General features: G+C 33.2%; 2 protein-coding genes across 4 annotated transcripts in view; both read right to left on the bottom strand.

The window, feature by feature from the left end:
• The window catches only part of LOC110996645, a 298,070-nt gene that overhangs the window by 159,375 nt on the left and 123,711 nt on the right, over positions 1-14,984 (bottom strand). The gene's annotated exons all lie outside the window — the stretch shown is intronic.
• LOC110998836 (sodium-independent sulfate anion transporter-like) lies at positions 3,143-5,160 on the bottom strand. Its single transcript, XM_045629340.1, has one exon. It carries the CDS (start codon positions 5,095-5,097, stop codon positions 3,328-3,330), a length of 1,770 nt encoding a protein of 589 aa, XP_045485296.1. The 5' UTR covers positions 5,098-5,160; the 3' UTR covers positions 3,143-3,327.

The raw sequence follows: 14,984 nt of genomic DNA, 5'->3' as shown, positions 1-14,984 counted from the left end.
TGTATCAGAAACGTTGGTTGTTCTCACAAATTTACTACGTAACTTCGGATTTATATCGACACACATATTTTTTATTGACTCATCAAAATTCAGGAATAAAACAGGACATGCTCGTTTGTCCACATCCCCCGCAACAGACATAAGATTTGATGCCACTGTTAGATCAATATTTTCAAGATTAGTTCCATCAATTACAATGTATGAATCTGTAGTAACAGTTCGAGCTGCACGTAATATTGTTTTTCTTATTTGTTCAGAAGCGCAGTACGACATAGTATAATTCAAAGGGACAACAACCAAATCAGCTGTTGCAATCTTCAAAACGTAATAATCAACAGTTGGGCGAGCTTTTCCGTACAACACTATGAGTGCGTCAAATAACACACCGGTCACTATCCCATACTCCAAACCCACTCCTAAACATACACCAAGAGTTGCAACCAAAACGCACAGCTCCCTCTTACTATGTCTCCAAAGCTTTCCAAATATTTTATAGTCAACCATTGCTAACATTGCAGATATAACAAGTCCAGCTAATGATGCTTTAGGTATGTAATAGAAGGTTGTTGTTAACGTTGTCAATGATAAAATAACAAGCAAACAGTTAAATATCCCTCCAGCGGTGGTTCGGACACCAGAAGCATTGTTCAAAGCAGTTTTTGTAAAGGAACCTGTGATTGGCATACTGTTTACACACGATGACGCGATATTGCACAAACCTAGAGCAATCATTTCTTGATTAGAATCGACTTGTAATCCGTTCGAAAAGGCTTTAGCGATGGCTACTGCTTCTAACGTTGACACTAACGGTATAATTAAGGATTTCGGTCCGAATACTGCGAGCATGTCTGTAAAGCTGTAAGTTTCATTACCGACAGTAGTGCTAAATGGAGGTAGTCCAGGAATAGGTAATCCTCTGTTTATCGCGCCAACTAATATGAGAGGCTCCTCACCTGTGATTTGTTTAATAACAAATGCTATAATAATTCCAATGACGACAATGACTGCGTTTCTACTCAGTGATAAATACCATCTAGTTTTTTGAAATATTCCACCTGTATTAGAACATCCTTGTCCGATACGTTTAAGTAACATAATACCAAAAATCGTCCCAAAGCCAAGGACAGGATCCCATAGCCTTGCAGTTTTTATATTTTCAATAAAAAATACAACAGATTGTGCGAAATAGTTACCAGCTGAACCTTGCAAACCGAATAAAGATTTAAATTGGGAAGCTGCTATTTGCAATGCCGCTGCTGTTGAGAATCCACTTATGACAGGCACCGATATAAATTCCACAAGAAATCCGAAATTAAAAGCTCCCATCAAAAATTCTACTAATCCTGCCAAAAAAGTCGCTAATACTGCAAAATCTGGAGAATATTCAACGTATTGGCTGATCATCGCTCCTATAATCGCGGTAGGTCCAACTGTAATATCTTTAACACTTCCAAATATCACGTACACAAAACCTCCCAGTAGCCCTGCATTGAGACCGTATTCCGGAGAAAGTCCTGCTATGAGGGCATTGGCGATGCCTTGAGGAATAGCCGTTAAACCCACAGTTATTCCTGCTATTATATCCTGTATAAGAGCGCCAATACTGTATTTTGGAAGCCATTGTATTATAGGTAATCTACGTTCAATCGCTTTTTTACTGCACACTTTTTTTATAGACGTTTTTAATCTTCTTCTGATGCGTGGCTCTTTGTTACTATGAATGTTATCGGGAGCAGTCATAGCTCCGGTTGAAGCGAGCTCTGATACAATACTAACTTCTTTAAACTACTTTGTAAAGAAATAATTTATACAATTTTTAACCAGTCAAGCGCGACTCGTAAAACGCTCTACAAATTCCGTACTTTCTCTATATATCGCACTTGTTTTAAAACAAATATTTAATAATTACGAGACCGACACAAATTTACTTGTAATTTTTTTTTATTCAAATATTAGAGAACTAGTACTAACTAGTACACATAGACTTTGTCAACATCGTGTTTATCGATAAAAATAGCATTTATAATATTTAAAAAATTTAAAGAATTGAAAAATATTATAAATCCGTTTGTAGGCAATAACGCACGTGCGTCTACGTTGAATAATTTTCAGTACAGAGATTTGATTAACAATTGACCAACAAAATCATCTTTGATATTTTTTATTTAGTGATAGTATTAAATATAATCCTTTTACTTAAAACGTAAGCACAAGTATTATTAAACAAAATTATAAAATGTTATTTAAAATAAGGAACTTCAAAACGAATTAATGAAAATAATTATATTGCAATTATAATTTTATTTCACCACAGTTTTAACATATATTTACAATGGTATAAATTCATCGATTCCTTTGCAGCAGAACCCTAATTAGTGACATTATCAAGAAGTATGTCAGACAGTTCAATCCCAAGTAGATTGTATGAAGATAATGTTATTTTCATAATGAAACAAATGACTTTATCAGTACACACAAGCACGTTGAAGTGAACACTAGTATAATATTATTGATAAACTAATAAAATTATGTAGCCTAGCTAATATTCTAAGAATTACATTTTTGCACGCATATTGGCTGTTACAATATATTAAACTAATAATTTTCATAATATTCAGATACACAATTATAATTTTCCAATATTCTCAATTTTTGATAAAAATTTGATACGTCTTTATTTGAAAAGTGGCATTGGAGCCTAAACGATATATGCACTTATTTGACGCGATAAGAACATAAATCTGCCACCTTCACAAGTGCTGAATCACGTTAATAAATTCCAGGAAACCGAATGACACCCCTCTTTGACGCGTTCATCGGAGCAATAGAAATATTGAGGGGATCAGAAATTTTGCGATAAACCTCCCCTTGCCCACAGCCTCTATTATTGAGAGCGTGTTACTATATACATTATATAAATATAGCCAGTGTTAAAATCAAACGTTGTTAAAAATAACCCAAAATTTTATATCTAAAGAAACTGTTCAGTTATGTTAAAACTGTATAAAATATTCTCTTGTGAAAGTTTTACCCGTTGCAAAAATTACATTGAAAAGTGTGAGGATAATATCAGAGTCCTACATTTATTAAAACTTTTAATCTTTTGTTAGGGACTTTATACAAAACAAAAACTTAACTTAATATTTGTTGGTTCCATTTATTACTAAATTAAATTAAATTTATAACAATATAAAAATAACTATAACGTTTAATGTAAGCTATATAATACAATAAAAACCTAGTTCTTGGCATTCATGAGCTATCGTATCTTCAATTTCCGTCTCACAGATCATTTAATTAAAACTTAAAATTACTATAAATAACTACTCACATATTTTTTAAATATACATCGACAACGTCAGATATTGTTACAGTAGATATAAACTTTTCTGCAAATAGCGGCTTTATTGCGATACACATTTTTTTAAGTCGATCGTCGAAGTTCAAGAACAGAACTGGGCATGCTCGCTTGTCTATATTTTGTGAAACAGACATAAGATTCGATGCCACTGTTGTATCAAGATTAATAAGATTTGTGCCGTCAATAACTATGAAGCAGTCTTGTGACGCGTTCAGAGCTGCCTTAAGAAGTATATTTCTAACATGTTCTGCAGCGCAATAAGAGAAATTATAGTTTAGTGGAACTACGATCAAATCAGCTTTTGATGCTTTCAGAGTGTAAAAGTCAAGGGTGGGTCGGGCTTTACCATATAAAATTATTGCGGCATCGAAACATACTCCTGTCATTATACCATATTCTAGTCCTACACCTAAACATATGATTACAGTTGCAATTAAAATGCATAACTCACGCTTACTGTGAGTCCATAATCTCCCGAACATTTTATAGTCTATCATAGACAACATTGCTGTTATAATGAGTCCCGCTAACGATGCTTTAGGTATATAATAGAAAGTAGAAGTTAATGTTGTTAATGACAAAATAATTAACAAACAGTTGAAAATGCCTCCTGCAGGAGTCTGCACACCTGATGCGTGGTTCAATGCGGTCTTTGTAAAAGAACCTGTAGTAGGCATGCTACTTACAAACGATGACGCAATATTACATAATCCAAGTGCGATCATTTCTTGATTAGCATCAACTTGTAATCCTCCAGAGAACGCTTTCGCTATGGCTACTGCCTCTAAAATAGCTACTAGTGGTAAAACTAATGATTGTGGTCCAAATGAGCTGAGCATATCATAGAAATTATAAGTTTCATTACCAACTACAGCACTGAAAGGTGGAAGTTTGGGCACAGGTAGTCCCCCAGTTATATCACCAATTAATATCACAGGTTCGTCATCTAGTATTTGCTTGATTAGAAATGCTGCTAACATTCCAATAATTACCACAACAGCGTTTCTACTAAGAGATATATACCATCTGATTTTTTGTGAAGTGCCACCAGACAAAGAACATCCATGACCAACACGTTCTAGAATCAACAATACAAGTATCGTTCCAAAGCCAAGAATGGGATCCCAAAGCGTTGCAGTCGTTATATTCTTGACAAAACTCACAGCGGATTCAGCAAAAAACGTCCCTGATGAGCCTTCAAGACCGAAAAGTGCTTTCAACTGTGATGATGCTATCTGCAGCGCAGCCGCCGTAGTAAAACCACTGATCACTGGTGCGGATATAAATTCGACCAGAAATCCAAAATTAAAAACTCCCATTAATAACTCCACTATGCCAGCCAGAAACGCCGCCAGTACAGCAAATTCGGCTGAGTAACCTCTTACGTATTTGCCAACCATTGCTGCCATAATCGCTGTTGGCCCTACTGTTACATCTTTACAGCTACCGAAGAACACATACACTAATCCACCCATAATTCCAGCATATAAACCATATTCGGGAGACAGACCGGCGATGATAGCGTACGCAATACCTTGAGGGATAGCCGTTAAGCCCACAGTTATTCCTGCTATAAAGTCTTGTATTAAGATAGCGAAGCTGTATGTTGGGAGCCATTGTATAATTGGCAACTTTCTTTTCAATGTTTTGGTACTGCACACATTTTTGATTGACTTTTTGAATCTTCTTTTGATTTTCGCTTCATCCTGATAATAAATTCCATCAAGCACAGTCATACTTTACAAGTAAACTCACGGAACGTTACTGCGAACTAGGTACTGCAAGGATTATATTTAAAGTGCGATTTTATCGAAGACAGTGTCAAAATACTTGTCGGAAACACTTTGCGAGAAGATAGCATTGTTTCCCTAAGAGAATATATCATCGTATCATTCTTAATTTGATGGCTATCGATAACTAGCAACATATCGCGGTTTTATCCGGATTAATCTGTACTCTTGACGTCAAGAAATACATGTCATATCTGCAATATGTTTGTTAAGATTTATTGGAAACAAGTACTTTCATATGCGGAAAATTTTTTTATTACGTGTGAAAATCGATACATCGGCTAGTAATGTTCACAAAGTGGAGTATAGGGCAAAGAAAATCTAGCAACTGATTTGACAGTGAAGTCGCTGGAGCAAAAGGCGAGAAATTTAAATACTAGAAAAAAATTGATTATTCCAACTATTATCACTCAATCTTGGTAATGTCCGTAATACACTTAAAATCATTATTAATATTGGTATCCTAATGTTTAAAAGTTGATGCGATCAAACTGACACAACGAGGAAGTTGTTTTATATTATACAGTGATAAACTATCAAATGTTAATAAATCAGTACTTATCTGTCAGATTGAACGATTCGAGTACTTTAAGATTTTTATTTAATGGTTTTAAACTTGCAAAATAAATAGTTAATTATTTTAATACTGATAAATAATTAACTGTTTAAATTGGTGATTTTTGACGTGACAACGTCTTATAATTGTCGGAGCCGGCTGTACGCACGAAAAAACATGACGCATGCAGCGTTACCTCGCTCTGAGTCGTTCCATTTAAGGCTTGAAGTGCAAGCGAGATCGCGGAACGAGCGACAAAGAAGCACAATCGGCCGCCGCGTTCTGCAGCGTTTGTTCGTTAATTGACATACTTGTATATATGCGTACAAATAAATGTAACTTGATCAATTCAATTGTCATTTCCATTAACCTCCTTCTCTATATCCATAGAAAATATCTATCAAACAGATAAAATTAAAATTTTCATTTTAAAAATGCAATCATAGCATCAGTATTTTCTAATTTCTAATGACGTCACGTTCACGTCAGTAAATCGACTTTAGAGACAACCGATTTTTTTAATCTGCTGTGGTTGTAATATCAATACTTCCCATATGCTGATGCAATGGGATAGTAGGTTCGACCCCGACATGGACAGATAAGGGTGTGATAGAGACGTGCGTGACCACGCATGCACCGCCGACATTATGAACCACAAACAAGCCGACGCACTTCAAACAGAAACCGCTCTTATTACTTTAAGTTTAGGTGCTTCCTTTACAAACATGTTTCATACAAGGGTTTTTCCAAAACTTATGTTTAGACCCGAATTTGTTTGTTGCGAATAAGTTTGGATATGCTTTGGTCTGAAACTTATTGTAACAAACACGGACCTTAGCTGATGTGGAATTTTAAAGTGGTCCCAAAATTTACATATCAGATAAGAATTGGCAAAAATAAACGAAATGTATTCAATATTCAAGCTTCAAAGGTTGTATAAAAAAATAATGGTAAATTTTTCCAATTCCATGTTATAACAGCTCCTAATTGTTATGATTAATAATGATTTGTGAAATTAATGAAGGTAAATATTTTTAGCTTTAACCTAAAAGCTTTTTTTTAAAAGGCCGGCAAGGCACTCGCGAACCCTCTGGCATTCAGTGTCCATGAGCGATATCACTTAACATGAGATAAAGCTCCTGCCCGATTGCTGATCTATAAAAAAACCTAACCTACTGTAACACTGGGAACTTATCACTTACATTATGTATGTAATATTATCAGTCCAAATTTTTCAAGAGGTCCAAAGCCATACGGGAGACATACATACCAGTGGTAAATAACGACGTAAAAAATACTAAAATCACAGTTAGTTGAGGGACATCCTCAAATATTTTAAAATCCCTGTAACACTTCAAAGACAAATACACGAATACTAAATAAGCTCATTTAAAACATAATAGACACTGTTCATAACTTAATGAGTACTAAATCATATTTTATGATCGTCATTAATACTGTTTAATAGTTTTAAATACTCTTGTAAGTCATTACAATAATAAGGATGGGGGAATGATCGTCAATCATAAATATATATTTAGCTGATGACAGGTCAAAGAAATTGATAGGGAAATAAATTACTTTATTTGAAATTAAATGGGCCTTTGATAATGAAGACAAATGAGTGGATGTTGTCGAATTCTGGTAATTTTTGTACACACAAATCAGATGTAGTATAAGCGAATATCCATACCATTATTATGTCACATGTTAATTTAGCATGCGTCAAAAAGCCAATGTTAATCAAAACAGTTTAAAGATTATTCGTAATTTGCAACGAAGTTCCTTATCGCGCGTTGCGAATGGGGGCTAGACGGAAAAAATAAGACGAAAATTTGTAACGACGAAGCTAGCGACATCTCTATAATATACTATAAATGTACATAGTTGTCACAATAAATTATTATAAAATAATAATTTTAGGTACTCTATTTACTAAAATTGAGCTTACTGATTGAGTTTATATTTTATTTTATTTGTTATTAATACATAAAATATTATTATAACTTAAAAAAAATTACAATTCCTTCACTAATCCATCAAAAGGAACTTCGTTCCATCCGGGTGTCCCTTGCCACCTCTCAAGTTTTTTTTTGCCAGACGTAGGCACTATCTTCAACTGTTACATTGCATTCATTCATTACAAAGCAATTAACATTTATTTCGATATTATTATATTGTTGGAGGCGAGTGGTTAAAAATATTATAAATAAAATCCTCTTATTTATGCACCTTTATGACCAAGCAAAAAATGAATCAAAAACATATTTGGCTAGTATGACCCTTGATATGCAAAGGTTGTCACTAAGACGCGGCATTAGTTTCGTAAGTGGCTTTATCTTATTTGACGTATGAAGGAATTACGACCCACTCAAAACTAAGTCTTATGTTAAATCTGTTCACGTGTAAATTGTTCAAGTTTGAGAATACTGTAGAACATACAAACCAATGTGGTTTTCTACTGTATGTAAAATATATCATGATTTTATATATATGTGTCAAACTATACACAAAGCCAGTTGTTAATTAAGTGTTGTTGAGTCCCAGAAACGGAAAGAGTATTGAGTCAAGCCACAATTTTACTGATTTTGAAACTTAAAATTTATGTTTTTTTGAAGTGAAACTTCCTTACGCACGCTTGACTCAGTAAGCTGGCGAACGCGTTTCGTAAGCGTTACGAAAAGTGTGATCGGGCAAGGCGAACGGATGTTGAGTGGGGGATATAAGCAAGAGACAGCAGTGCGCGCGCACATATTCTTTCTCTCTTTCTCTTATAAAGAGAGAAATATATATATATATATATATATATATATATATACAGATGGAGCGAAAGAAGTTTCACTTCAGTCGTGTGGTCATAAGCACACTCGTTTTTTTTTATAAATAATGTACCAATTTGATGAAAAATTGCATACTGTAGGTCTGTAGGTAATATATTTACAAGTAAATGTAATAAAACTAGACTTACGCTGTAATGAACCACAGAAGCATACCTGAAAACAGAAGCAAAGTTATTAATCCAAAACACAGTAAATAGCAGTAAAGCGAGTCCCATATCTCATATTCGATTCATTAATCCATCTACGGCCGGTTAATTCCTTGCCCAGTAATAACCGGGTATTAATACGGTGTTTGTTAACCATGGGTCGGAAACGCCTCTTAGTTACGTTAAGGGTTGGAATTCGTTACACAGATTTTGTGTTTGAAATTGGAATTGCGTTCACAGTATGTATTATTTTTATTAATATACAGCCACAGACATTACATATCTAACATACGCACAGAAACACATAAATTAAAAAGGTGCATTTTAAGTGTGTAATGTGTGAAGCTGTGGAACAGACGTGTTCCATAGCGCTGGGCATAAATAAGTGTAGTAGAAATGAAATATCTAATTACACGAATAAACGGTATATGGGTTGTGAAAGTCAGACACAAACAGTTCTGTAACATATTGTACATTTGCTATTTAATTAATTTTACATAGTAATAGTAGTCCCTTTTTTGAAGTATTCTCGATTATTACTCCTTAAAAATAGAATATTTCTTCACCAGTTTTTTTTAATTTAGTCACAAAACTTTAAAGGTTGTGCACCTTTTTGGGGGTTGGGACTGTAAATACATTGTAGATTCACATTTTGGGACGATCACTTCATAAAATCTGTATGGCGAGTCGTAAAATAAAAGCCATAAACTCGAACGAGTGGGACAGATTTCAGTGACTTAACAAACGATATACCTGATTTTATATGTTGCTTGCATCACTATCTATTTATCGTAAAAAATTTAGTAATAAACAACGTATTAAACAGGTTTTAATAATCCTTTTCATGTCCTTTTTAAACCCTTTAGAGATAACGGGCAGGAGAGAAGCCAATCTAATCTCTTAACATCTTTTAAAACTCTTAAACATTTCTTAACCATATCCTATCCTGGTCAATCATGACTTATTAGTATTTGTTATTCTTTCGTATTGCATCGCAATTCATGAATCAGTGAGATAAGCTTTGGGTATTAGTTTTTAGTTTATTTTATAAGTTTTGTTTTATTTTAGATTAGGTAAGGTTGGTGATTCTATTCTCTACGTTTTGCAATATACCATCTTTATTTCTTGATTTCGTAATCCTATAGCTAACGTTAATTATATTATAAAAAAAATACACTGAAAATATAGCCAGAGCTGGAATATATACATCTACAAAAAGGTCCAAACATTTACAAAAGGAAAGAAACCAATACAAATTATTACATTTAACTAAGTGATGCCTAATTTGTCTGTGTTAATTAATTTTATTTGAGATGATGTCTAGTCTAGACTTTACTTCTAGTGTATATGGGTAACACTAAGCATGCCTTAAGTCGCATCTAAACTGAATAAATAAATTTTGATTGATTGATTGAAATGTCAGACAAGCCTCCTGCTCATATCTTACCATACCATCTTCTTACCATAAAATGTATCCTTTCCAAACATCAACAAAACTTTTCTGTGATATAAGTATATATTCATGTACGTAGGCGTTTCTAATACGAAGATAACGAGTATTATATAAGAAATTGTGTACGTGATTTAAAATAAACATTAAACTTACGCTTTTGCGAAAAACTTCGTCTAGACAACTTCATGTTTAAATTATTTAAATATTTGTTAAATATGAGTCCATTCAACGTTTGCTCAATTCGTACATATCATTTTAGTAATAAGATCAGTCCCAGAATACGTTCTAGCTTAGGATTTGTGGGATAAATAGTAAATTGTAGAATTTCGAGAAAATTTATACGGCATTTTGAAATATATTTTTTAAATGTAAAATTTTTTGTATTTTTCCGACGAATTGCTTTCGTAGAGTGCGATGACGAATCACAATATTTTATATGATTTTCTTTTATGTAATAAATGTGACATTGCGCAATGATAACAGTTTTCATATCTTTCTTTTCAGTTTTCTTATCTTTTGACATTATTACAAGATTAAAATTATGCTTGAGGAAAATCTATTGCAACAATTTTAAACGAGATTTCTCTATAAGACTGTATTTAATAGAGAAATCTTGAATTGTCTCGTTATTATTATTACTACAGCTTTATTAATGAATCCATACAAAAATTGTGTTAGTTTAAGTTGTAAAAAATTGAGTTTTCACGATTTTTACCTTTACCGTTCAAGCTAATGTTAGTTGTGCACATAAAAAGAAAGTCAATTTGTGCACAGCCGGGGATCGAACTTACGATCTCAGGGATGAGAATCGCATGGTGGAGCCACTAGGCCATCACTGCTCTAACTAGCCCAATTTACTAATAAGAGTACTAAGCACGAATGAAAGCAAGAATACTACTATAAGCTCACAGTTATTTAGAAATCGGCGATTTTGTAATAATCTCTAAAAATTCTAATTAATATAATGTTACGAGATTCAATCATTTGTGTTATCAATCTCCATATTTATGTAACGTCAAGATACTATGATATCCTTAACAATTGATATGAAAGATTATCAAAGATTATCTTTGTTCTCTGTCATCAATCAGTCAGTGAAATATCAAATAAAAAAGTGACGCACTGCATCTCTCCATTCAAGGATTTGAACCTTGATTTTTATGCAAACATTAAAACTTTGAAAAACATTTCCCAATAAGATTAATAAATTATACTTTGCCTATATAACGGTGCGGCTAGGCTTCACGCGACACGTTATTGTTGCAATAGGCTTTGATATTGCGGGATGGCTGAAAGGCCTATTGATCGCAACGGACCAATCTTTGACGTGTCAAAAGGAACAAAGCGGCGCCGGGTGCGAAGCATATCACGCCGAGTCATTGTGTGCGTCAAAAACTTTGGATAAGGTAATCGAAACTATTGTATTGTCTGATATACACGTCAATGTTTGTTGAGCATTAAATAAAAGTTCTGATAACAACTATCGCCGACCACAATTGCTGAAAATCATTGGAAAGAGTTTCGTTATAAAATTAATTTATAGTCGTCTATCCGTATTAATTTTTTTTATTACGCAAGAAAGGTCCTAATTTTTTTCTCATATAAAATTTGGTTATGCACTTCTTGCACGTTACTCATCATATTTCTTTTTTTAGATTTTCCCTTACTAGGGTTGTGTGGAAGAGATCGCTTGATAGCGATAAGGCCGCCCGTTGCATCTCTTATAATTTGTATGTATTTTGTTTTTATTCTTGAATGTGACGAAGTTTGAATAAATGAAAAAATAGGTTTGATGTACCTAATAGTCATTAGCTAATAAACGAACTTGTATTTGAGTGTTAGAAAATAAATTTTAATGTTTTTAGAACTAACTTATATAGGCAGATGTGTGTTATAAAGAGAATTGACTAAATTAATACTTTTCAAGAGTTTTTGGCAGCTTTAAATGCAAATCAAAGAAAAACACTTTTTAACGGATTGAAGTTATGTATTATTGTATTTAAACTTATAATTATTTAAACATAATTTTAAATTTAACCGAATTGTTTACTTACTTTTAACCGATTTTCCGTTAAAAAAGTGTTTTTCTTTAAATGTGTAAAAGTTATGTTAATAGAAGACAATACTCAAATGCAAATTGTGAAAACAGATTCTACAACAAATACCAACATCTATGCACGTATTCCATCTTCAATAACACGATATAAAAAATACTTTCAAGAGAAGAATTTGATGTTATTAAAAAGCAATAACCCAAATATGTAAATCAATGTTTCTGCAAAACAAAATTTACATCCTACGTTCATGACGCCGTCGTTCCGGCGCCCGAACTGAACTAAACGTAAACCGATATCATAGATACATAGATTAAGGAATCTTTAAAATAATTGTTTTGTCTTTAATCGACGTTATTGGCGTAACCAACAATTTCTTAAAACTTGTGTTGCCGGCCTTTTAATACTCTGTTTGCTCTTTCGTTAAAACTTAAATTTGTATTATTAAACCCTTTTATTATAAATTTAAAACCGATAAACTGAAACATTTAAACTTTGTAAATCTTAAGTATTATTCACTACTGTAGCGGCAAAGGCAAAAATTACTTGCAAGGGGCAAGTGCAATGCAGCGTTATATGTGGAAACATCTCTCACTGATAGTCCTCCGTCTCTTCGCTTGTCTCCGTGGTAGAAGAAATAAAAGAGTTTGCACAAGCGTAAGTACAAGAAACGTGACCTCGCGTCGATGGTTGTAAGTCTTTTCTTCAAGGAGGATCAAGAATGGTCCACTCCTCCTACACATTGGTATGGCAAGAGAGACATAATTGTGTTAAAGGAATGGGTGCGGTAAGGACAGAAAATGGGATCAGACAGGACTATTGGTACTTTGATGGTGTAAACTACAATTGGTAATACAATTTGCGTAACTAACAAGGTTCATTAAAGAGTCCTATCTAGTTCTATAACTCTAGGGCTATTACCAATTATCTCCACTAACTGTTACTATGCTGTCGTCCAATTTAGACACAAACGGCTTTTAATTAAAACTTAAATCGGGCGCCGGCGTGGCAAAACAATATTGAACATTGATTGGAAAAACAACTACAAATCCACGTACAGGTGTTTTAGCAAGAAAATGTTTTCATCGATAATTATCTATATAATTTATCCAGTAAGACATTCTAGCTATACAGACTGATGTGAGACGCAGTATATCTTTTGTACCGCTCTAATGGGTATCGGCCGCACTAATATTTAGGTTATGTTATTTTCGTTACGGAATTTCGTGATTCGGTCGCTCGCTATTCAAAGCACACAATAGATTTAACATGGAGTTACCTTTTCAGATGGGTTATAGATTAAACATATAATATGTTTAAAAATAGATCAGTTTCAACTACTCGCTAAATTAACGTTACATGCGATTTATATTAAAGAAAAATTAAAAAGGGCACAACTATTTATCATGTTAAATACTAAATCGAAGTACATATTTTGTAAATACATATATATCGAAAGTAGAGTTCATAAAAAAGTCTTTATTTATTTCAATAGCTAGAATGCCTGAGTCATACTACGTTTTAAAATAAATTAAAACAGTACGTGTATCCATATCAATCCCCTGTCAAAAATCCCTCGTTTAGTTAGGGACCGTTTAAATTTTAACTTTATGATTGACAGCTGGGGTAACGTTACAAAATGTTTCATGATTTCTATGTATGGGTGTTTATTTCATTAAGTATTTAACATGTTATGGTCAGGACAATCAATGAAAGAATTGATTGACCAAGTGAACCTTGTTGTTAGGTAATTCTGCCGCCCATGGACACTTATTACCAAAGTTTCGCGAGTCAGCCTTTGAATACCAGTAAAACCCGGTTATTTATCTATTTATATACGGCATTTTATATAATTTTTAGGGCTCTTTAATCAATGTTGTGAGAGTGAATTCTCCTGTAAACTGAAAACGTACAAAAATGTAAACAGAGTAGCACTCCCTAGAATTAAATGACTACTCACATTCGTGTGAATAAATATTATAATACTGCAGTACATTTAAATATTCAAATAAAGAAAACCAATTATGTCGAATCTGCTACGAGCGTAGCTTTCGTAGCTCCTCGTAGTTCTACGTAGACGTTATATGATGAAGTGTAGATTGTATAATAAATAGTTTGAATTAATCTTTAGCCATTAATTATCGGTGATATGGGAAATATAGTCTAAGAGTTTTTAGTGTAGTAGTTTTCTCAATTGAGTTTGTTTTTTTAAATATATTATTAAGAAGAATGAATGACTGTAATATATGTAATATTAACAAGGATGTTCTTTGTTCTGGATATATAAATCTCTAAAAGTGATAAGATAAAACAATGAGTGCAAAAAGCTATAAAATGCAGTCCATTATCACGGCACGCGCTCCGGAAATGCGCCCGACGCCATTTTTCATTTCACCGGATGTAACGCTCTAACGTCATGCTTGGTCAATTTTTAACTGTCCACAGCAGGGAGCTTTTGAATGCACATTAGCGATATATCTTGTTTCATTATCTTTTTGTATGGAATGTTAGGTAACAACACACTTCTCCTCCATTGGGCAGATTCTGCGCCTTATATTAAATTTTTCGGTTGTAAAAGTGCATACCTATAATTATGTTTCGTCGGTAATAAAACCCCGTTCATCCTGGTTTTACGTAATTTCTAAATTTTATTTAAGGTTGAGATATTAAATTCAAGCCAAAATTATGTTTTTAATTATAAGCAATTTCAATTATACATATGTATATTTTTAGTACCTCTATAAGTTTTATTTAAATATTGAACTGAATGAAGAAAAATTTTAT

The sequence above is a fragment of the Pieris rapae genome, chromosome 8 (assembly GCF_905147795.1).
Source record: "Pieris rapae chromosome 8, ilPieRapa1.1, whole genome shotgun sequence".
NCBI lineage: Eukaryota > Metazoa > Arthropoda > Insecta > Lepidoptera > Pieridae > Pieris > Pieris rapae.
This window is presented reverse-complemented; position numbering and strand designations above follow the sequence as displayed.